Genomic DNA, 24353 nt, shown 5'->3' with positions numbered 1-24353 from the left:
TCTTTAATGTCGTTTGTTGTTAGCAATATTAGCTTATTCCCAAGAGTTAGCAGCTTTCACTCAGTTAATACTAGGCAGCAATCAAATCTGCATGTGGAATGCACTTCTTTGACTCTTGTGCAGAAAGAAGTGCAGTATTCTGCTGCATCCATTTTCAGTAAGCTACCACAAGAACTCAAAAAACTTAGCCGAAACACTTTTAAGTCTAAACTGAGGAGTTTCCTCATGGCTCACTCCTTCTATTCTGTCGAGGAGCTCCTGGAAGACCTGAAAAATTAAGCAAATTCCAGTGTTACATCATTGATTTTCTTTATTTAAACTTACAACTTGTCACCTGAATATGTTTCTTATATTTCATTTTATCTGTTTCTACTATTGTGTTATAATTTCATGCATTGACTCATTCCATGACCATGGAGACTTCCCCTTAATTTGGTCCCATGGAACAATAAATAAATAAATAAATAAATAAACGGTTTTAGGTACTTCATAATGTTCGAATACAGTATACATTCCAAAACCCTACTGCAAATCGACGTTAGTGGTATGGACCTGTAATTCAGCGGATTACTCCTACCTCCCTTTTTAGTGTGACTTGAGCAATTTTCCATTCTTTAGGTACGGATCATTCTGTGAGCGAGCAATTCTATATAATTGCTAAATATGGAGCTATTGTATCAGCATACTCTGAGAGGAACCTGTTGTGACTCGCCGATTATTCAAAGTGCTGCCGCGCAATTACGCACGTCCTCTACGTGCGGCGCTGTCTGCCAGCCAGGCAGCAGCTGCGCCACCTAAGCGGCCAGCCGAGCAGCGGCCGCTAGACTGAGACTCAGTGTTTAATCGAATGCTGACTTGTACACAGGTCAACTTACTCAGTGACTTATATGTGTTGTTGTCCGAAATATGTGTTAAATTTGAAGATATAAAAGAACCTGACTGGTATGCAATCTGGACTGGAGGCCTTGGCTTTATTGAGTGATTTAAGCTGCTTTGCAATACCTAGGATATCTACTTCTATGTTTCTCATCATGGCAGTTGTTTTTGATTGGAATTCAGAAATATTTACTTTGTTGTCTTTGGTGAAGGTGTTTCGGGAAACCGTGTTTAATAACTCTGCTTTAGTGGCACTGTCATCAGTGACTTCACCATTGTTATCACGCAGTGAAGGTATTGATTGCATCTTGCCACTGGTGTGCTTTATGTATAACCAGAATCTCTTTGGGTTTTCTGCCAGATTTCGAGCCAGAATTACATTGTGGAAATTATTAAAAACATCTCTCATTGAAGTACGCGCTATATTTCGAATTTCTGAAGAACTTTGACAGTCTTGGGATTTTGCATTCTTTTACTTTGGCATACTTTTCTCACTGCCTCTGCAACAGTGATCTGATCTGTTTTGTGTGCCATGGGGGATCAGTACCATCACTTATTAATTTATGTGGTATGTATCTCTCAAATGCTGACAATACTATCTCTTTGAAATCATTTCACAATTGATCAGATCAGAAGGAGTGAAGACTGTCTCTTAAAAAGGCATGAAGAGCATTTTTATCAGCTGTTTTGAATAGATGTACTTTGCATTTCTTTTTGATGGTTGCAGGTGTTACGGTATTCAGTGTTAACTGATGGCCTACCATCCTCTCCCTTCTTCTTGTCAGTGTTTTCCATATATTCATTTTCTCACCGATTCTGTGGAGGACCTCCTCATTCCTTACCTTATCAGTCCACCTAATTTTCAAAATCCTCCTGTAGCACCACATCTCAAATGTTTTGAGTGTCTTCTTTTTGGGTTTCCTATATTCCATGTTTCACTACCATATGATGTTGTGCTCCAAATGTACATTCTCAGAAATTTCTTACTCAAATTAAGGTCTATGTTTGATACTAGTAAACTTCTCTTGGCGATAAATGCCCTCTTTGCCATTGCTAGTCTGCTTTTTATGTCCTCCTTGCTCTGTCTGTCATGTGTTATTTCACTGCCTAGTTAGCAGAATTCCTTAACTTCATCTACTTCATGATCACCAATCCTGATGTTTAGCTTCTCACTGTTCTCATTTCTGCTACTTCTAATTACATTTGTCTTTATTCGATTTACTCTCAATCCATATTTTGTACTCATTAGACTGTTAATTCCATTTAACAGATACTGTAATTTTTCTTCACTGTCACTGAGGATAGCAATGTCATCAGTGAATCTTGCCATTCATATTGTGACACACCCGGTCCTATATCAGCTTGTAGTTCCTTGGTGACAGTGATCGTGACAAAAAATTACCTGGGGTTGGTTCAGCACTATATGCATCCAATAATGTGGTACACACACACACACACACACACACACACACACACACACACACACACACACATTTTGTTTCACTAGTTTTACTCCATAAATGACAGACTCCTCTCACTAAATTAGTTATGCCAGCCCATGTCTTCATTATGTAACTAAGTCTCATTTACCAGGTATGAACATACTGCTCCTTCTAATTGTAAAACAATAGTCACTCTGCAGTATAACTTAACCAACCTACAGCAGTCTCACTCAGATGAATAATGTGTGTTGCACTTTAATATCATAGTTAATCAGCAATCATCATTAAGTTTGCTGCTTCACTGTCCATTTATGGCTACTAGAATTTCACATTGTTAAATGCTTAATTTAGATATCACACCTCAGGTTAATTTAATAGTGCAGAAAAATTGGGTTTTGCCTGAACTTTATGTTACAATAAACGTTTCAATTGGAATAAGCCTTCCTGATGACAAAAACGACAAAAGTAGCTAAATAAACAATAGCCAGACTAATTACTTGAAATAGTGCAAATTAATGAAGAAATTATTCTGACTAAAGCAATTTAACAAAGTCAGGCCTGGTCTTAGACTTACAGAATGAGAGCTTTACCTTATGGCAAATCACTCATTAACACCAATGATAATTATGGAATAAAAAGCATTTAAGGAGACAAATAACAAATTAAGATGGGAATGGGTTCCAGCTTGCTTTGCTACAAATCCTTTCACCTTTGAATTTTAATTCCACTCTTGAACCTTTCTTTTGTTTTCATCATTGCTTCTTCGATTTTAGATAGGGCTGTAGTCTTTCACATCTACTGTTCAATCTATAGATTGAACAGTAGAGGTGAAAGACTACAGCCCTATCTTTCATCGTTTTTAATCTGAGCACTTTGTACTTGGTCTTCCAGTCTTATTTCCTCTCAGTTCCTGTACATGTTGTATATTACCCATCTTCCCCAATAGCTTATCCTTATTTTTCTCAAGATTTTGAACATATTCCACTATTTGACATTGGTGAACACTTTTTGTAGGTCTACAAATCCTATGAACATGACTCCATTTTTCTTTAGTCTTGCTTCCATTATCAACCACATCATTAGAATTGGCTCTCTGGTGCGTATACCTTTCCTAAAACCAAACTGATTGTCATCTAACGTATCCTCAGTTCTCTTTTCCATTCTTCTATATATTATTCTTGTAAGCAACATGGATGCATGAGCTGTTCAACTGATTGTGTGATAATTCTCACATTGGGTTAGATAGAGCAGCAATCAGTCATAGAATTAAGTTGCTTTAATATGACATTCATGGTCACAATGCAGATCAGATTTCGACCTGTGTCAGGTCATTATCAATGCTAAAACAAATACAAGAGTATATATTACAATGTGATTTACAAAAGTTATAAGTCCATCACATCATTGTCTTTTAATGTTAACATTACATACCAGTGTGGAATTGTAGCAGTTGTTTGTGCTCAAGTGAATGCTTACACAGTTCAACCATTACTGTCATAAAATTATATGTTGGTTTCACAGTACACATCGGTTTTGTGTATGGCGCCCTCTATGAGGTGCACCTGAAGTTTACAGTTTTGACGGCATTTTTTGTAATATTTATCATGAAATTATTATGAGTAAAACTATGTAAAATTACAATTCTTACTTTTTCTCGTGTCTGTAATGTGCTAGATATTTAAAATTACTATAGCACTTAACAGTGACAGTTTACGCCTCATGGGCTAAAATTAATTATAAAACTGATATGGTTACGTAAAGTACGTTATAGGAAGTATTGCATAATTTGTCGTGTTGGGACCTGTCTTAACTTAATTAGTTGTTACTTGACAAAAGATATAACGTGAACTTTATTTACAGAATGCACTCTGTTGGCGCTCGTAGCGTTTGTAAGCATCATTTCAATATGTCACACTTAGTGGCTGAAAAATAAGAACAATATGATAAAGCGTGATCTTTTGAACACTTATTTCGAAAAATGACAGTTTTACGTATTAATTGTTGCTAATAGTTACCCTCATGAGTTTGTGTGTTATTCTAATGCAATAAGTTATGCACATTACAGACACAAGAAAAAGTAAGAATTGTAATTTTACATAGTTTTACTCATAATAATTTCATGTTACTACTTAGTTACTATACAACATAAATATTACAAAAAAAGTCGTCAAAACTGTAAACTTCAGGTGCAGCTCATAGAGGGCGCCATACGCAAAACTAATATGTACTGTGAAACCAACATATAATTTTACGACAGTAATGGTTGAACTGTGTAAGCATTCACTTGAGCTTGAACAACTGCTACAATTCTGCACTGGTATGTAATGTTAACATTAAAAGACAACAATGTGATGGACTTAAAACTTTTGTAAATCACATTGTAATATATATTCTTGTATTTGTTTTAGCATTGATAATGACCTGACACAGGTCGAAATCTGATCTGCGTTGTGGCTATAAATGTCATATTAAAGCAACTTAATTCTACGACTGATTGCTGCTCTATCTAACCCAATATATCCACAGTCATTGCGTGCACCCACCCCATGGAGGACAACATGAATTCTCACATTGTCGGCTGTTGCAATCTTCAGAATTGTGTATATGATGTTCTTCCGAAAGTCAGCTGGTATATCGCCAGACACATACATTCTACACACCAACATGAATAGTCATTTTGTTGCCACTTCCCCAAATTATTTTAGAAATTTTGGTGGACTGTTAACTATCCCTTCTGCCTTATTTGATTTTAAGTCTTCCAGAGATCTTTTAAATTCTGATTCTAATACTGTATCCCATATTTCTTTTATATCGACTCCTGTTTCTTCTTCTGTCACGTTATTGGTCAAGTCCTCCATCTCGTAGAGACCTTCAATGATTCTTTCCACTTATCTGATCTCTCCTCTGCATTTAACAGTGGTATCCTCATTGCACTCTTAATGTTAATGTCCTTGCTTTTAGTATCAGTGAAGGTTGTTTTGACTTTTTTATATGTTGAGTCAGTCCTTCTGACAGTCGATTTCTTCTCATTTTTCATATAGCCATTTGGCATTAGCTTACCTTCAATTCCTATTTATTTCATTCCTAAGTGACTTGTATTCCTGAATTCCTGAATTTCCTTGAATATCTTTGTACTTCCTTCTTTCATCAATCAACTGAAGTATTTCTTCTCTTACCCCTGGTTTCTTTGTAGTTATCTTCTTTGTTTCAACAGTTTTCTTTCCAACTTCTGTGATATCCCTTTCTAGAGATAACCATCCCTCTTCAACTGAACTGCCTACTGAGCTATGAGATATTTCTTATCACAACATCTATAGCTTCAGAGAACTTAAAGCATACTTCTTCATTCATTAGTACATCCGTATCCCACTTCTTTGCTCATTGATTCTTCCTGACTGGTCTCTTAAACTTCAGTCAACTCTTCATCGCTGAAAAATTGTGATCTGAGTCTACATCTGCTCCTTAGTATGACATACAATCCAATGTCTTATTTTGAAATCTGACCATGATGTAATCTAATCGAAATTTTCCTGTATATCCCCACCTTTTCCAAGTATACCTCTGCTGTGACTCGCCGATCTTTCAAAGTGCCGCCGCACAGTTATGCGCGTCATCTACATGCGGCGCTGTCTGCCAGCCGTGCAGCAGCAGCAGCACCACCTAAGCGGCCAGCCAGCAAGCGGCCGCTGGACTTGGACTTAGTCATGATTTGACTGTTAAAGTGTACACACGTCTTACTCTGTTTACTTGATCTGTGACTTTCATGTATTGTGTCTTCCTTGAAATATATTTGTTCAACTTGAAGTTATTACAATTGGTGATGAAGATGGGATTTTTCTTTTCCATCGTTGACACACATTTTCATGGCTACTTTAGAGCAACTATTGCAAGGTCTCATAGAACAGCAAACGCTTCTCACAAATGCGATTCGTGATTTCGTCGCGGCATCAAATGCGGGGCATCTCTCATCGTTGTCTCTACCTACTTTTCCTCCTTACGACGAGACGACGGAAGACTGGTCTGATTATGAAAAACGTCTTCGACAGCACTTCTTGGCATTTCATGTTGTGAACGAACAAACATGTAAATCTCTGTTCCTTTCATGGATCTCACCTCAAATGTATCGATTGTTGTCGCAATTGGCTCCTTTGAAAGATTCTGCGTCTTTGTCCTTTGCTGAAATGTGCTCACTTCTGTCCGTCTATTTTCAAAAGCAAACGCATGTGGTAGCCTCTCGTGTTGCCTTTTATCGTTGTCAAAAACAACCAAATTAATCCTATTGTGCTTGGGCTGCTGAACTTCATGGCCTCAGTAGAAAGTGTCAATTTGTTACTGAAGTTCACAAAGAATCCCACGCCGATTCCATGGTATGGGATGCTATTATCCGATCGGCGCCCGACAAAGAAGTTAGGCAACATGCTCTTCAGTTGGCAAATCTGACTCTAGATGAAGTCCTATACATTGCTCAGTCTTTTGAAATTTCTCGCACTGCTGGAGTGCAAATAAAGGCATGGGGCGATGTTGACGAAGCGTGTGGCGTGTCCCCGCTGGCCAACGTGGCCGCAGTACGCTCCCAGGCGCAACCTCGGCCTAACCATAAACAAACCTCTAAGAAACTGCAGCAAAACCCACGACAACTTCCTTCATGTGTGCGGTGTTTTACGAAACATTCATGAGAAGATTGTCCACGACGTTGGGCCGTGTGTCACAAATGCAAAAAAAAAGGGTCATGTGTCATCCGTTTGCAAATCCGACCACATACATGATGTTCATGAACATGACGCTGATTCTGATTCTGTGTTATCTGTCAATTGTACTTCTTCCCTTTCAGGGAAGTTATTCCTCACTGTCCAAATACTTGGTCGAGATGTTCGCATGCAGGTGGATACTGGTTCTGCTGCCACTATCATCAATTCTCAGACGTATCTTCAGTTGGGCTCTCCAATCCTGTCCCCTGTCACTAGGCAATTACGGACTTACAATAAACAGAAGATTTCTCTCTTGGGACAATTTGATGCTGAGGTATCTTACAAATCTGTCATTTGCACTGTTCCCATATTTGTGGTCGACCATAGTAACGCGGAGAACCTTTTTGGTTTCAATGCCTTTCGCGTTTTTGGGTTCTCCATAGATGGCTCTGTCAATATCATCTCTGATGCTGTTCCTTATGCTCTATTGGATTCCTTGTCGACGACATTTTTGTCCCTTTTTTTCCTCCTGGGTTAAGCGGTGCAAACGACTTTGAAGCTCATATCATGCTCAAACCCACTACTCGGCCTAAGTTTTTTCAGGCTTGGCCCATTCCTGTGGCTCTTCATGATCAGATCAAACGGGAGCTGGATCGTCTCACTGCTTCAGGGGTCTTGCTTCCTGTCTCTTCCAGTGAGTGGGCCTCTCCTGTCATTGTCGTTGCTAAGCCAAATGGTGATATTTGTCTCTGTGGTGATTTCAAAGCCACTGTAAATGCTCAATGCCTTATCGACACTTACCCTATGCCTGGACCTGAAGAACTGTTCACTAAAGTTGCTGGAGGCCAGTATTTTTCTAAACTTGACCTGTCAGAAGCTTATCATCAACTTCCTCACGACGCTGCTTCCCGGCAGTTTCTGGTCCTTAACACGCCTTTTGGCCTCTATCAATACCAACAATTGCAATTCGGGGTTGCCAGCGCCCCTGCTCTCTTTCAGCGATTCTTGGAACAATTATTGCTCACTGTCGCTGGGTGTATAAATTACCAGGACAACATTGTTGTCACTGACTCCACCACTGACGAACATCTTCAAAATCTCCGCACACTTTTTCATGTCTTACAGACTGCCGGTCTTAAGTGTAATCTTCAGAAATCAAAAATTTTTCAGGCATCTATCACGTACTTGGGGTTTCAACTCTCTCGGGATGGTATTCATGTGCTTCTGCTTCAGCAAACTGTCGCTGCGATAAATGCCCTTCCTCGCCCTACATCTGTTAAGGAACTGCAGGCCTTCTTGGGGAAAATAGCATACTATCACAAGTTTTTACTGTCTGCTGCTTCGGTGGCTCAGCCGTTGAATTGCTTGTTACATAAAAACGTGCCTTTTCACTGGTCCGTGTCATGCAATGCGGCTTTCCAGAAATTGAAGACTATGCTGAAACAGGCCCCATGCCTGGCTACTTATCGACCTGGCCAACATCTTGTTCTTGCCATGGACGCCTCTCAATACGGGGTCAGTGCAGTCCTTGCGCACCGTTTTTCTGACAGTTCTGAACAACCCATTGCTTATGCCTCCAAAACGTTCACGGATGCCCAACAAAAGTATTCTCAAATTGAAAAAGAAGCTTTGGCCATTATTTATGCTCTTCATAAGTTTGGTGTTTTTCTCTATGGATCCAAATTTCATCTTGTTACGGATCACAAACTACTTGTTTCCTTGTTTCATCAATCAACGTCACTTCCCAACAAGGCTGCACACCACCTCCAGCGTTGGGCTCTTTACTTGTCCCGTTTCAATTATGAGATTCATTTCTGGCCGACGGCTCAACATGCAAATGCTGATGCACTGTCTCGCCTTCCCGTGGGTCCAGATCTGGCATTCTATAGGGACGAACTTTTGTGTTTCCACCTGGATGTTGCCGAGCAGCGGGTTGTGGACGGGCTACCCATCACTGGGGACTGGCTGGCGGCTGCTAAGGGTTCTGACCCTACCCTCTCCCGGGTTTTACGCTGTATTCAGAAGTGTTGGCCAGATCGTCCGTCCGCTAAGACTTATTGATCCGTTGCGGAACTACTACACTTTGCGTTACCGCCTCACGGCTAGCGATGGTGTTATCCTCCTTTCCACCGAAAATGCTTCACTGCGTGTTGTGGTACCTGCGTCTTTGCGTGCTTTGGTCTTGCGCCTCCTTCACCAAGGGCACTGGGGTGTGTCTCGCACAAAATCTCTGGTGTGCTGTCATGTGTACTGGCCTGGCATCGACTCTGAAATTGCACACAAGGTTGCTGCCTGCGGCCCTTGTGCGTCACCGGCCGCCACCCCGAAGTCATCTTTGTCACCGTGGCCTTCGCCTGAGAAGCCCTGGTAGTGTATTCATGCTGACTTTGCGGGACCATTTTTAGGTACTTATTGGCTTCTCGTTATTGATGCCTACTCTAACTTTCCGTTCATTGTCCGTTGCACGTCGCCTACCACCGCAGCAACCACCAACGCTCTAGCTCGCATTTTCTCTTTGGAAGGCCTTCCCTTTACTCTTGTTACTGATAATGGTCCGCAATTTGCCTCTTCCGATTTTGCAGATTTTTGTGCCTGTCACGGCGTCATGCATGTCACGACCCTTCCGTTCCATCCATGGTCAAACGGTGAGGTGAATGACTGGTCCGCACATTTGAGGCTCAGATGAGGAAACTCCTGACTTCTTCTGCTGATGATGTGCTTCTCCAATTTCTGGCTTCTTACCGTTTCACCCCCATGGGTGACCACAGCCCGGCTGAGTTCTTACATGGCCGACAGCCCCACACGCTACTTCATCTTCTGCGGCCTTCCACCTCACGGCTGCAGGTGCCTTCGCTTGGCCAGTTCACCGCCGACGACCTTGTATGGGTACGGGGATATGGCAGGCGGCCAAAATGGAGTTTTGGCCACGTCTTACGGCACTGTGGCCAATGCCTGTATGAAATCCAGACGGACATGGGTGTTGCAGTGCCTCATTTGGACCAGCTTCGGCCTCGTATGCTGACAACGCCTGTTCCGTATGCCGCTACACCACCTTCGGCTCTACCTGACGCTTTGGATACTGGAATCTCTCATTACTCACAACGCAGTCCTCTCACCATCATATTGGTGCCAGCACAAGAACTGATGCCACCAGGAGACGTGCCCATGCAGGAATCAGATGACCATCATCTGTCAGAGCAACTCTACTTGCCTCCTCCTCCTACGGGTGTGGACACATCGCCCATGTCTCCTGTTATAACAACCAGACTTGCTGCATTGGGCAGATTGGTGTATAGGGCCCCAGCAGATTCGACTCACATGTCTCCTGTCATCTCGACCCGTTATCATCGGGGACACTTCCGTCCGTACGGGAAGCCACCTCCTTGAGACTTTGCAGCCAGTCAAACAACACCTGTGGATGTTAGCAATCTACAGGACACCTCCATCAAGATCTGTGCAAAAAATCAAAGGGGTTAAAAGTGTTGTGACTTGCCGATCTTTCAAAGTGCCGCCGCGCAGTTACGTGTCTCCTCTACGCGTGGCGCTGTCTGCCAGCCACGCAGCAGCAGCAGCACCACCTAAGCAGCCAGCCAGCCAGCGGCCGCTAGGCTTGGACTCAGTTATGATATGACTGTTAAATGTACACACGTCTTACTCTGTTTACTTGATCTGTGACTTTCATGTACTGCACCGTCCTTGAAATATATGTTGTTAAACTTGAAGTTATTACAACCTCCTTTTCTTATGATTCTCAAACAGAGTATTCGCTATTACTATCTGAAATTTGTTTCAGAACTCAATCTTTCTCCTCTCTCATTCCTAGTACAAAGCCCATTTTCTCCTGTAACCCTTTCTTTTACTCCTTTCCCTACAACTGCACTACAGTCTCCCATTATGTACTGAATTGCACATTCAGTATCCTCATATACTTTCTCTGTCTCTTCATCTTCAGCTTGTGATGTTGGCCTGTATGCCTGAACTGTCATTGTCGGTGTTGGTTTGCTGTCAATTCTGATGATAACCACCTTATCACTGAACTGTTCACAGTAACTGACTGTCAGCCCTAACTTCATATTTATAATGAATCCTACTTCTGTTTTACCATTTTCTGCCACTGTTGATATTACCCTTTATTTCTCTGAACAGAAACCCTGGTCTTCTTTCCATTTCACTTCACTGACCCCCACTATATCTCAACTGATCCTAAGCATTTACCTTTTCATATTTTCGAGTGTCTCTATCATGTTCAAGCTTCAGATATTCCTTCATTGGTTAATAATGGCAACCCCTTCTTGGAAATCTGAATTTGGGGAGGGGGGGGGGGGGGCTAGTCCAGAATCTTTTGCCAATGGAGAGATCATCACGACACCTTTCAGTTACATGCCACATGTTGTGTGGATACACATTATCTGCTTTAATGCAGTCGTTTCCATTGTCTTCTGCATCCTCGTGCCGATAATTAATGCTGATTCTTCTGTCTCTTGGGTCAGTTTACTCTCCCAAGGGCAAGAGGATGCACTGAACCTCTGTCTGCTCCTCAGGCCTCTTCAACAAGGCTATTGGCTGAATAAGGGATGAATTCTCACACTGGAAGTCTTCAGCTGCCACTACTACACAGTATGTTTATTGGTAAAACACTCTACTGACAGAGAGATTTCACAAGCTTTTGTGATTGTAAGAAATTTGTCTAATGCAAGGTTGCCTAATTTCAAGCCTTATAAAGCCACTTTTCCATCAGGAGTGTAACAAATTATGATTTGATGAACTGTAAGTTTTGTGTACAACTGCTTACAATAAAATTTTCCACTTATAAGATGACAGCATTGGAAAAGACTCCTGAACATGCCACACATGCTACATAAGATCATGAGAATTTCTGGTAACATTGTAAATATTTGTGCCTAGCAGCAACTATGCGACACTTCTGCTCACAGTAGGGAGAGTGTTGGTTACAGATGCCTGCAAAAGTTAATGTCTGAGGCTGTACAAGAGGGCATATTTTATGAAGGATGGAGAACAATTTGGGATTGTTAACTAAAGGACAACTACACCAAATGATAGTATGTATGATGTTACATGCAAAAGTCAGCAGTGGAGATGTCCCAGTCTTCTTCCTCAGGTTTGAAAGCTGGGACGGTAGGCAAGTGCAGCACTGTAGCGGCAGCCTTAGTTGCAGTGAGCGGAGTTGGAGTCCAGTCAGTGAATTAACTAATCCACATTTCCACTGAAGTATGTATGCTGAACTTGATGTAATCTCTGAATTATTCACATGCTAAAATAACAGCCACAGAATAATGAGTGAAATAATTCATAACCTGTCCATGCTGGGTTGAAGTCTGCTAGTATTCAAAGCCCGCTGGTGATCATGGTGTTGAGTGTTTGTAAGCTTCTCCTTCTTTTCCTCTTCCTGTCCAAAATGGAACATGATAGTATATTATTGTAGCCTGTTCATACAGCTGGAGCCGGTCCTCACAGATTGCTGCTGGCACTGTGAGAGACACCTTGAAGAACCTCCAGGCCTCTGGCCAATGAAGACTGCGAGGACAGTGTTACAAGCAATGAGCAGCTGGGCACCAGTCTTCTAGACAGACATTACTTGTGTGTCACTAGTTGTTGCTGAACATTATACTGCATTGTTGATAGCTAGCTCTTTTGGCAAACATTCATTGTACACACACACATGCCCATGTCGGGCCTCTGCTTATAGTTAGCCATCGTGGCCACTAGTTGCCAGCAGTGTAGCATTCCTTCACCCACAATAATAAATATGATATATTTATTTACATTGCACTTGTGTCAACTAATATTTTGCTTGCCTCTCCAGGTTCCTATGGTCACAGATCCTGTGGCCACATTCCACCCATTTATTGTTAGTTACAAGGACATAATATCTGGCTCCTCAGAACATAGTGGACGCTGACTCGCAACATACCAGATTGTTTAACCAGAACGACCATGCATCTAAAGCCACATTGTCATGCACAGTAGCACCAACATAGTAATCCAGTACGTATTAGAGTCCACAGGCAACTGCATGTTTCCAGCATCAGTTCCGGGAATGTCACTAATTGCTTGATGTTATGAGGTAAAGTTGCAATGCCACTGCAGGTCACTATAGATGGGTCTTGCAGTGTAGTTGAGGGCATCACTTGGGTTGCGAGTCCATCCTGGTACAGGCAGTAGTGTTATAAGCAGTTGTGTTTTGTTAATATCCATGTGTGTATCAGAACCTGAGTTGCCAGTGGGCCAGGATACATGAATACCTTTGTTAAGAAGACACTTGACAGCACAATTTGAAACTTCTGGCAAATTAAAACTGAGCTGGACCGAGACTCAAACTTGGGACCTTGATCTTTTGTGGGCAAGTGCTCTACCACTTTTGGAAGGTAGGAGATGAGGTACTGGCAGAATTGAAGCTGTGGGGATGGGTCGTGAGTCGTGCTTGGGTACCACAATCGGTAGAGCACTTGCCTGTGAAAAGTAAAGGTCCTGATTTCGAGTTGTGGTCCATGCACACAGTTTTAATCTGCTAGGAAATTTCAAACCAATGCACACTCCGCTGCAGAGTGAAAATTTCATTCTCGACAGCACAATTTATTTTCTAAACTTTATTTATTTCTTTACAATCAAAATAAAGTTCCCATGGACTTTATTCAATGAATCACTGTCATCTTATTTCATTATCTGCTTCCGTAGCTGAGTGGTCAGCCTGGCAGAATCCCATACAAGGGGCAAGGGTTCATTTCCGGGCCAGATCAGGGATTATCTCCTCTCAAGGACTGGCTGCTGTGTTGTCTTCAGCATCATTTCAACCTTATCGACACTGAAGTTGCCGAAGTGGTATCAACTAAAGACACTTGCATCAGGTGATTGGTCTATCTGATGGGAGATCCTATCCACATTCACATTCATTTCATCTCTATTTCATTGACATCTCTGTTAGTTCTTCTATACTAATTAAACAAACCAATTGTAATATGTTAAGAATTTGCCTTATACAATACACAGTCGTACTAGTTACTTTAATATTGACTATTGATTTCAGTCTGCTGTAGACAATCCATGGGTCATACAACCTATTTGACTGCGTATTCCACAACTGCGATGCTTAGACATTCTCAAACATTCTACAACATTATAACACGTATTTTACCCAACAATAATAGTAGACGTAATCAGTATTTTGTCACTTCATACTTTGCAGCACAATAGCAGTAACAACTGTGTTGTACATTGTTTATTGTCCCTGCCTAATTACATCCTTTGCTATGTTCGCAACATATTGCACAAGACCTGTATGAGAACCTGTTTTCTGGCAGAAATCCGTGTGAACTTATTTCAACATTATCTTGCCTAATTTTTTCACAATTTTTTATCTTGATGCCTGTGGTCTCATATCTTCCTTGTTCATTGTTAACACTGTCTGGATGATTGCTTGCCACCTGTCAGTAAATTTCTCTCTCTCTCTCTCTCTCTCTCTCTCTCTCTCTCTCTCTCTCTCTCTGTCTGATGTTTGGTGTTCTTTCATTCAGTCATTCATCCAGTCATACACTATGTTTTGTAAATCTTGTCATAAAGAAGAGCCTTTGCTGTGTAAAATGAGTCATGTTGCACTCTTTAACAACCAGAAGCAGCTTTTTGCCATGTTAAATATTAACAACAAATTATGAGTACTCAACCTGTTTTGACTGATCTCTCTCCATCTCAATTTAAAGCACTTTCATCTTAAACTTCTATAACACTCTAATGATCAAACTCTGGTTTTCCTGTATCTTCACTTATTTTCAGTAATTTGAACTGTGACCATCTTCTTTTTATTGTGGCTCTCATTTCCTTTTTATATTGCAGCAATTAGAGGGGGGAAAACATTGTTTACTGCCACTGAAATTACAGTTTGACTCAAAACTGTAGCACATGAAATGTACAGGACTACTTAACATACTTCGACCAAGTATTTTTAAATTGGTCTCATGAATCCTTCTTTCTTTTGTTTGATTTTTTACTATTTTCAAATGTGTATTATATATTGATACTTAAATGTGTAATCTCTACTATGCACTTCATAGAGATACGTAGATATGTTTGTTACTGACTGTGTCTTCAGACAGTAAGTAAATTTATACTGTTTATTTTCAGAAAGCCTGTGGCAGTTCAATTCCATCTTTCCTCAACGCAATTGAAACATCAGAAACGCCACCGACATTCAACAGAACAAATAAATTCACTGCAGGTTTCCAGAACCTAATTGATGCATATGGAGCAATAAGTTACCAGGAGCTTAACCCAGGTAAGTACATAAATATACTGTGGTGTATCTTGGTGGAGGGCCATGGCCCTGGGTAGCTTAGATGGGGGGGAAGGGGGGGGGGTGTATAGTGGCCAAGCTGGGTAGCCCTGCCTGTATGGTCATTGGATCAGATAACTGTATTGCCATTGTGACTACATGTGTACTTACACAGAATTTCAGGTCAGTGGACAAATAGTAGTGGTTCAAAATAGTGTCGTAAAATATGACCTAAACAAATGTATCTACAGCTACATCTACATCCATACTCTGCAAGCCACCTGAAGGTGTGTGGCGGAGGGCACCTTGAGTACCTCTATCGGTTCTCCCTTCTATTCCAGTCTCGTATTGTTCATGGAAAGAAGGATTGTCGGTATGCCTCTATGTGGGCTCTAATCTCTCTGATTTTATTCTCATGGTCTCTTCGCGAGATATACGTAGGAGGGAGCAATATACTACTTGACTCCTCAGTGAAGGTATGTTCTCGAAATTTCAACAAAAGCCTGTACCGAGCTACTGAGCGTCTCTCCTGCAGAGTCTTCCACTGGAGTTTACCTACCATCTCCGTAACGCTTTCGCGATTACTAAATGATCCTGTAACGAAGCGTGCTGCTCTCCGTTGGATCTTTTCTGTCTCTTCTATCAACCCTATCTGGTATTGATCCCACACTGCTGAGCAGTATTCAAGCAGTGGGTGAACAAGCGTACTGTAACCTACTTCCTTTGTTTTTGGATTGCATTTCCTTAGGGTTCTTCCAATGAATCTCAGTCTGGCATCTGCTTTACCGACGATCAACTTTATGTGATCAATCCATTTTAAATCGCTCCTAATGCGTACTCCCAGATAAATTATGGAATTAACTGCTTCCAGTTGCTGACCTGCTATATTGTAGCTAAATGATAAAGGATCTATCTTTCTGTGTATTCACAGCACATTACACTTGTCTACATTGAGATTCTATTGCCATTCCCTGCACCATGTGTCAATTCGCTGCAGATCCCCCTGCATTTCAGTACAATTTTCCATTGTTACAACCTCTCGATATACCACAGCATCATCCGCAAAAAGCCTCAGTCAACTTCCGATGTCATCCATAAGGTCATTTATGTATATTGTGAATAGCAATGGTCCTACGACACTCCCCTGCGGCACACCTGAAATCACTCTTACTTCGGAAGACTTCTCTCCATTGAGAATGACATGCTGCATTCTGTTATCTCGGATATCTTCAATCCAATCACACAATTGGTCTAATAGTCCATATGCTCTTACTTTGCTCATTAAACGACTGTGGGGAACTGTATCAAATGCCTTGCGGAAGTCAAGAAACACTGCATCTACCTGGAAACCCGTGTCTATGGCCCTCTGAGTCTCATGGATGAATAGCGCGAGCCAGGTTTCACACAATCGTCTTTTTCGAAACCCATGCTGATTCCTACAGAGTAGATTTCTAGTCCCAGAAAAGTCGTTATACTTGAACATAATATGTGTTCCAAAATTCTACAACTGATTGATGTTAGAGATATAGGTCTATAGTTCTGCACATCTGTTCGACGTCCCTTCTTGAAAACGGGGGTGACCTGTGCCCTTTTCCAATCCTTTGGAACGCTACGCTCTTCTAGAGACCTACGGTACACCACTGCAAGAAGGGGGGCAAGTTCCTTCGCGTACTCTGTGTAAAATCGAACTGGTATCCCATCAGGTCCAGCGGCCTTTCCTCTTTTGAGCAATTTTAATTGTTTCTCTATCCCTCTGTCATCTATTTCAATATCTACCATTTTGTCATCTGTGCGACAATCTAGAGAAGGAACTACAGTGCAGTCTTCCTCTGTGAAACAGCTTTGGAAAAAGACATTTAGTATTTCGGCCTTTAGTCTGTCATCCTCTGTTTCAGTATCATTTTGGTCACAGAGTGTCTGGACATTTTGTTTTGATCCATCTACTGCTTTGACATAAGACCAAAGTTTCTTAAGATTTTCTGCCAAGTCAGTATATAGAACTTTACTTTCAAATTCATTGAACGCCTCTCGCTTGGCCCTCCTCACATTACATATTGCTTCGCGTAATTTTTGTTTGTCTTCAAGGCTTTGGCTATGTTTATGTTTGCTGTGAAGTTACGTTTCCTTCCGCAGCAGTTTTCTAACTCGGTTGTTGTACCACGATGGCTCTTTTCCATCTCTTACGATCTTACTTGGCACATACTCATGTAACGCATATTGTACAATGGTTTTGAACTTTGTCCACTGAGCCTTAACACTATCTGTACTTGCGACAAAACTTTTATGTTGAGCCGTCAGGTGCTCTGAAGTCCGTAATGTGAGTTATGGCTACTTCAGCCATACGGGTTATTTTCAGCCCAAAAAAGACATACTTTATTTCATTACACAAAGTTATCTTAACTACATCCTGATGGGCTAATCAAATGTTAAGGACATTTTTATCAACAGTTGTAGAAATTCTTCAAGATTCACTTTAAATTACTGGACAAGGAGATTATTAGTAATGCAAAACAGTCCTCCAAAGTATTGCATTGAATTAATGATCAAACAATTCAAAATTTTATGGAAAGCTTCCAATAGTTAGGCTGGGATAAGATGTACAGGGAACATGACGCTAATTTAAAATTTAACCTATTTCATGATACCTTTGTAAGTATATTTGCAAACAGTTTCCCTAAGAAAACAGTTAAATATAATTGTAAGAAACCATGTAAAAAGCCGTGGCTTACTAAAGGGATAAAAAATCTTGTAAAGAGAAAAGGGAAATGTATCTTATAGCTAGAGGGAATAATGATCCCGAAACAGTGAAACATTATAAAAACTACTGCACTGTATTAAGAAATGTTATTAAAAAGGTCCAGAAGTATGTGCATTATGTTTGAGATTACCGTATTTACTCGAATCTAAGCCGCACTTTTTTTCCGGTTTTTGTAATCCAAAAAACCGCCTGCAGCTTAGAATCGAGTGCAAAGTAAGCGGAAGGTGCCGCCACAACTAACTTCTGCCGTCGAAAATATGTAGCACTACACAGGCTTGCTTTGCAGGCACAAAGATGAATACTGGCGCCAAAACCTCTGCGTCAGTTGAAAAATATGGAAGACGAGCTTTTTTCTCCGCCCCGAGTTTCGACCACTGCATTTTCATACATTATCCAACGAAACAACGAAGTAAATACAAATTCTGTATTGTTCATCTTCGAATGTAGCAGCATTTCAATGTACTACGAAAATCCGACTGGCAAGACTGTTCGGGGCTTTTGTCAATATGGCTAACTCTATGTTCTGAATTTTTTTCCACCTGTGAGAAGAGATGGTTGCTAATAGGAACTTTTTTGAATTGTGAATCACATGCAGTATTCTCTTCGCCATAAGAATAATACGAATATAAACATTTTGCGATGTCTTCTTTCGTGTTTGCTGCTATCTTATTTAAATCCTATCTGCCTAATAAACTACGAAACTAGAGTGAGACAACAGCAAACGCGGAAGAATATACATATCATGTTTTGTTTATATTCGTATTATTCTTATGGCTAATAGTGATACATTCAGAAATGAAGCACGGCAATTGACTAGATTTTTAAATCTAAGATGACTAATTTCTGTGCAGAATGTAATGTAATGTACTAAAGCGGCGTCTGCAAAGATTTTCAAACGGGGAAACATTTTCGCTAAACTCTTGTTCAGAACATCTTCTATCATACGCAGTCTATTATTTAGTTTTTGTTGATCATTATCAAAGAAAGCAGCAGTGTAAGTAATAATAAATAGCAGTCTCTTGCCATTGTTTCGCTAATGAGACAATTCCTCTCTCTCTTTTAAGCCGCGGTAGTGCGCAGAAAAGCAAGCCATGCCGCGAGCGGTGACAGGCCGTGAACACGCACTATCAGAATACGACAAACAATGGATGACACAGTACAGTAATGCATTTTCAGCTTAGAGTGACGTTAACACCTATAACAAAGAAAATGGCACTTATCAGATCAAAGAAAAATAAGCGATCAATTCAAACCAGACGAAGCACGTGAAAAAGGAAGGGTACCCGTATCAATACGGACGGAGCGCCTACCACATAGCAATGGCTACCTAGTAAAGCTTAACTGCTAAGCTTACGACTCGAACCAAACTACTGTAGTTGTATCGTCATTCATTCGACCTAAATTGTGTCTCATATTAAAATGGACCAACTTTGTTTCGATTTGGAGGTGTGGCCTAAAACTTTTCTCTCCTTTTGAATTTTGACTCTCAAATTTCAGGTGCAGTTTAGATTCGGGAAATTTTTTTTTCATTGATTTCGAGTCTCATTTTTCAGGTGCGGCTTAGATTTTAGTGCGGCTTAGATTCAAGTAAATACGGTAGCACATCTGATAGTAAAATTAAAACAATTTGGAATATTGTGAAAAGGGAAACAGGGCAACCGAGAGCACAGGAAGGCTGTATTTCTATCAAACACAATGAAAAGTTTGTTAACAGGAAGTCAGAAGTAGAAAACATTTCTAATAATAATTTTTTAAGTGTTGTGGAGAAAATAGGATCCAGTTATTCATTAGAAAATGCAAGGTAGTGTATGGAAGAGGTAGTACGTATGCAATTGGATAAAATTGAAATTCAACCCACCTCTCCTACTGAAATTAGGAAAATAATAAATTCACTCAAAAGTAAAAGCTCACATGAAATTGATGGCATTTCCAACAGAGTACTAAAAGCTTGTTCCCAACAAATAAGTAGGATTCTCAGCCACATATGTAGTAGCTCACTGAAACAGGGCATTTTTCCAGATAGTTTGAAATATGCTTTTGTCAAACCATTGCATTGGATAGATACAATTCTAATGACTACCACTCAGTCTCACTTCTCACAGCTTTATCCAAAATTCTTGAAAAAGTAATATATAACATATTTGTAAAAATGAAGTAATAACAAAATGTCAATTTGGTTTTCAGAAAGGCTTTTCAACAGAAAATGCTATATATGTTTCACTGCTCAAATATTAAATGCATTCAATAATCGAACATCACCCATTGGGATATTTTGCGATCTCTCAAGGGCTTTTGATTTTGTGAATCATGAAATTCTTCTAGATAAGGTTAAGTATTGTGGTATGAGTGGGACAGTGCACAAATGGTTTAATTGATACTTGACTGGAAGAATGCAGAAGGCTGAAATTAACAGTACAGATAGTCTGCAAAAACCAGCAGAGTCCTCTAACTGGGAGGTATGAAGAATGGTGTCACATAGGGTTCAGTTTTGGGTCCCTTATTGTGCTTAATGTATATTAACGACTTGCCACTCTATATTTATGAAGAAGCAAAGCTAGTTCTTTTTGATGATGATAAAAGTATAGTAATCACACCCAACAAGCAAGAATTAGCCGAGGAAATTGCTGATAATGTCTTTCAGAAAATTATTAAGTGGTTGTCTGTAAACAGACTCTCACTACATTTCGAGGAAAAACGGTTTATACAGTTCTGTACAGTAAATGGCATAAAACCATTGATAAATATAGACTATGAATGGAAGTCTGCTGCTAAGGCAGAATACTCCAAATTTCTGAGTGTGTGGATTGATGAGAAATTGAATTGGAAGAAACACATTGATGATCTGCTGAAACGGTTAGATTTAGCTACTTATGCTATTAGGGTTACTGCAAATTTTGGTGTGAACATATCAGTAAATTAGCCTACTATGCCTATTTTCATTCACTGCTGTCATATGGCATCATACACTCCTGGAAATTGAAATAAGAACACCGTGAATTCATTGTCCCAGGAAGGGGAAACTTTATTGACACATTCCTGGGGTCAGATACATCACATGATCACACTGACAGAACCACAGGCACATAGACACAGGCAACAGAGCATGCACAATGTCGGCACTAGTACAGTGTATATCCACCTTTCGCAGCAATGCAGGCTGCTATTTTCCCATGGAGACGATCGTAGAGATGCTGGATGTAGTCCTGTGGAACGGCTTGCCATGCCATTTCCACCTGGCGCCTCAGTTGGACCAGCGTTCGTGCTGGACGTGCAGACCGCGTGAGACGACTCTTCATCCAGTCCCAAACATGCTCAATAGGGGACAGATCCGGAGATCTTGCTGGCCAGGGTAGTTGACTTTCGCCTTCTAGAGCACATTGGGTGGCACGGGATACATGCGGACGTGCATTGTCCTGTTGGAACAGCAAGTTCCCTTGCCGGTCTAGGAATGGTAGAACGATGGGTTCGATGACGGTTTGGATGTACCGTGCACTATTCAGTGTCCCCTGGACGATCACCAGTGGTGTACGGCCAGTGTAGGAGATCGCTCCCCACACCATGATGCCGGGTGTTGGCCCTGTGTGCCTCGGTCGTATGCAGCCCTGATTGTGGCGCTCACCTGCACGGCGCCAAACACGCATACGACCATCATTGGCACCAAGGCAGAAGCGACTCTCATCGCTGAAGACGACACGTCTCCATTCGTCCCTCCATTCACGCCTGTCGCGACACCACTGGAGGCGGGCTGCACGATGTTGGGGCGTGAGCGGAAGACGGCCTAACGGTGTGCGGGACCGTAGTCCAGCTTCATGGAGATGGTTGCGAATGGTCCTCGCCGATACCCCAGGAGCAACAGTGTCCCTAATTTGCTGGGAAGTGGCGGTGCGGTCCCCTACGGCACTGCGTAGGATCCTACGGTCTTGGCGTGCACCCGTGCGTCGCTGCGGTCCGGTCCCAGGTTGACGGGCACGTGCACCTTCCGCCGACCACTGGCGACAACATCAATGTACTGTGGAGACCTCACGCCCCAAGTGTTGAGCAATTCGGCGGTACGTCCACCCGGCCTCCCGCATGCCCACTATACGCCCTCGCTCAAAGTCCGTCAACTGCACATACGGATCACGTCCATGCTGTCGCGGCATGCTAACAGCGTTAAAGACTGCGATGGAGCTCCGTATGCCACGGCAAACTGGCTGACACTGACGGCGGCGGTGCACAAATGCTGCGCACCTAGGGCCATTCGACGGCCAACACCGCGGTTCCTGGTGTGTCCGCTGTGCCGTGCGTGTGATCGTTGCTTGTACAGCCCTCTCGCAGTGTCCGGAGCAAGTATGGTGGGTCTGACACACCGGTGTCAATGTGTTCTTTTTTCCATTTCCAGGAGTGTATTTTGGGGCAGTTCGTTATTAAGAGAGAATGTATTCATTGCACAAAAGTGTGTAATGAGAATAATAGCTGGAGCCCACCCAAGATCACCTTGCAGACATTTATTTAAGGAACTTGGGAGATTCACAGTACCTTTACAATACTTATATTCGCTTTGGAAAATTGTCATTAATAACCCATCCCAATTAAAAAATAACAGCAAAATGCATAGCTACAACACAAGAAGAAAGGATGATATTCTCTATTCTGGATTAAATCTCACTTTGGCACAGAAAGGGGTGAATTATGCTGCCACAAAAATGTTCGTTTGCCAAATACTATAAAAAAATCTGACAGATAGCCAACTAACATTTAAAAGCAAATTAAAAAAATTCTGAATGACAATTCCTCCTACTCAATAGATGAATTTTTAGATATGGGGTATAACTGAAAAAAAAAAAAAAATTATTATTTTGTGTAAAGAAAACTTATGTTAAAGTGACACTTTCCACGTCATTACGAAATGTAATATTAATGATCTATGGAACAAGGATTAATGTATGTATGTGTGTATGTACAAATAAATATTTCTTCTTCGTTATGTTTTCCTACCTACATGAAAATAACAAAAAGGATAATTGCTACTCACCATTTAGTGGAGATTCTGAATCTCAGGTAGGCACAACAAAAAGACTGTCAGCAAGCAAGCTTTCAGTCAAAAAGGCCTTCTCCGGAAAAAGAATACACACACACACACACACACACACACACACACACACACACACACACGACCATAGTCTCTGGCTGCTGAGGCCAGAGATTCTTGCCGACAGGCTTTTTGTTGTTCCTACCTGTAACTCAGCATCTCCACTGTATGATGAGTAGCAATTATTCTTTTCGTAATATTGTCATTATTCGATCTTGAATTTTCCATTGTTTGAAAATAACAGTAGCATTTATTACTTTAACTGTTGTATGCACCACAGCATTCAAGTTAGTGAAGGAGTTACAGAAATAAAACTACTAAAAGCAGACCTCTTTTTTTTTTCATCTATTCAGGAGTGCAAACAAAATTTCCAGGCAAGTTCTTCTGAATATCTTTTCAATTTGTTTGACATTACACCAACCATATACCCTAAACATTTCTCTCTCTCTCTCTCTCTCTCTCTCTCTCTCTCTCTCTCTCTCTCTCTCTCTCACACACACACACACACACACACACACACACACACACACACTCTTAACTTAAATTTTGTTCATGAATAGGGTGCCCAAACACTATTTGATTTTTTTTATCAGGCCTTTCCTTTCAAATTGTCATTCCTGGGATCTCAGAATGCCATCTGAAAATAGACACATTTCAATTATTATTATTCAAGCTCACTGTTGTGGCACAAAAATAATTATCATTCACACTTCACCTTTTGACTGCTGCAGACATGGTTGCTACACATCATCTTGAGCATTGGGTTGCCACCTGATGTGCATACTTATACTGTGTGCCTTGTGTTTAGCCACTACCCACTGGTGTGTTTCTTGCATTCTGGGACCAAGTAAATGTGCTGCTTCTTCCCAACCTTCCACAAACTATCCATCTTTCCTCCCTGATGAAGTTACTAATATTTTTGAAATCTAGAGATGGATTTTTGGACTTTTGTTACGCTTAAAGTCTCATTGATTGAAGCATAATGTTGGTTTTGAAACAGAATTGGTTCTACATATGAACCACCGACCATGAATGAAATTTCTGGATATTTAAAACTTGAAAAGTGTGTATAATTGTACAGATTAGTTCATAGACAGTGTAAGAGCAACATCTGGTTGGGTGAATCTCGGTACATAGCATCATTTTCCTTCCCCCCTCTTTATACACCATGCAAGGCAGCCCAGAAGCTTGAACTGTATGTAAAATCCTGATTTCAGTTTTGTTTTAAGACGAA

The 24353-nt window shown here is 41.1% G+C and overlaps 1 protein-coding gene across 2 annotated transcripts in view; it reads left to right on the top strand.

Moving 5' to 3' along the window:
* The window catches only part of LOC126190883 (V-type proton ATPase 116 kDa subunit a 1), a 704052-nt gene that overhangs the window by 617729 nt on the left and 61970 nt on the right, over positions 1-24353 (top strand). For both annotated transcript variants that reach the window (XM_049931488.1, XM_049931487.1), the window contains exon 10: positions 15143-15293. In XM_049931488.1, the coding sequence (XP_049787445.1) occupies positions 15143-15293 (151 nt within the window). The remainder of the gene's footprint in view (positions 1-15142; positions 15294-24353) is intronic.

The sequence above is a fragment of the Schistocerca cancellata genome, chromosome 6 (genome assembly GCF_023864275.1).
Source record: "Schistocerca cancellata isolate TAMUIC-IGC-003103 chromosome 6, iqSchCanc2.1, whole genome shotgun sequence".
Classification (NCBI taxonomy): Eukaryota; Metazoa; Arthropoda; class Insecta; order Orthoptera; family Acrididae; genus Schistocerca; species Schistocerca cancellata.
This window is presented reverse-complemented; position numbering and strand designations above follow the sequence as displayed.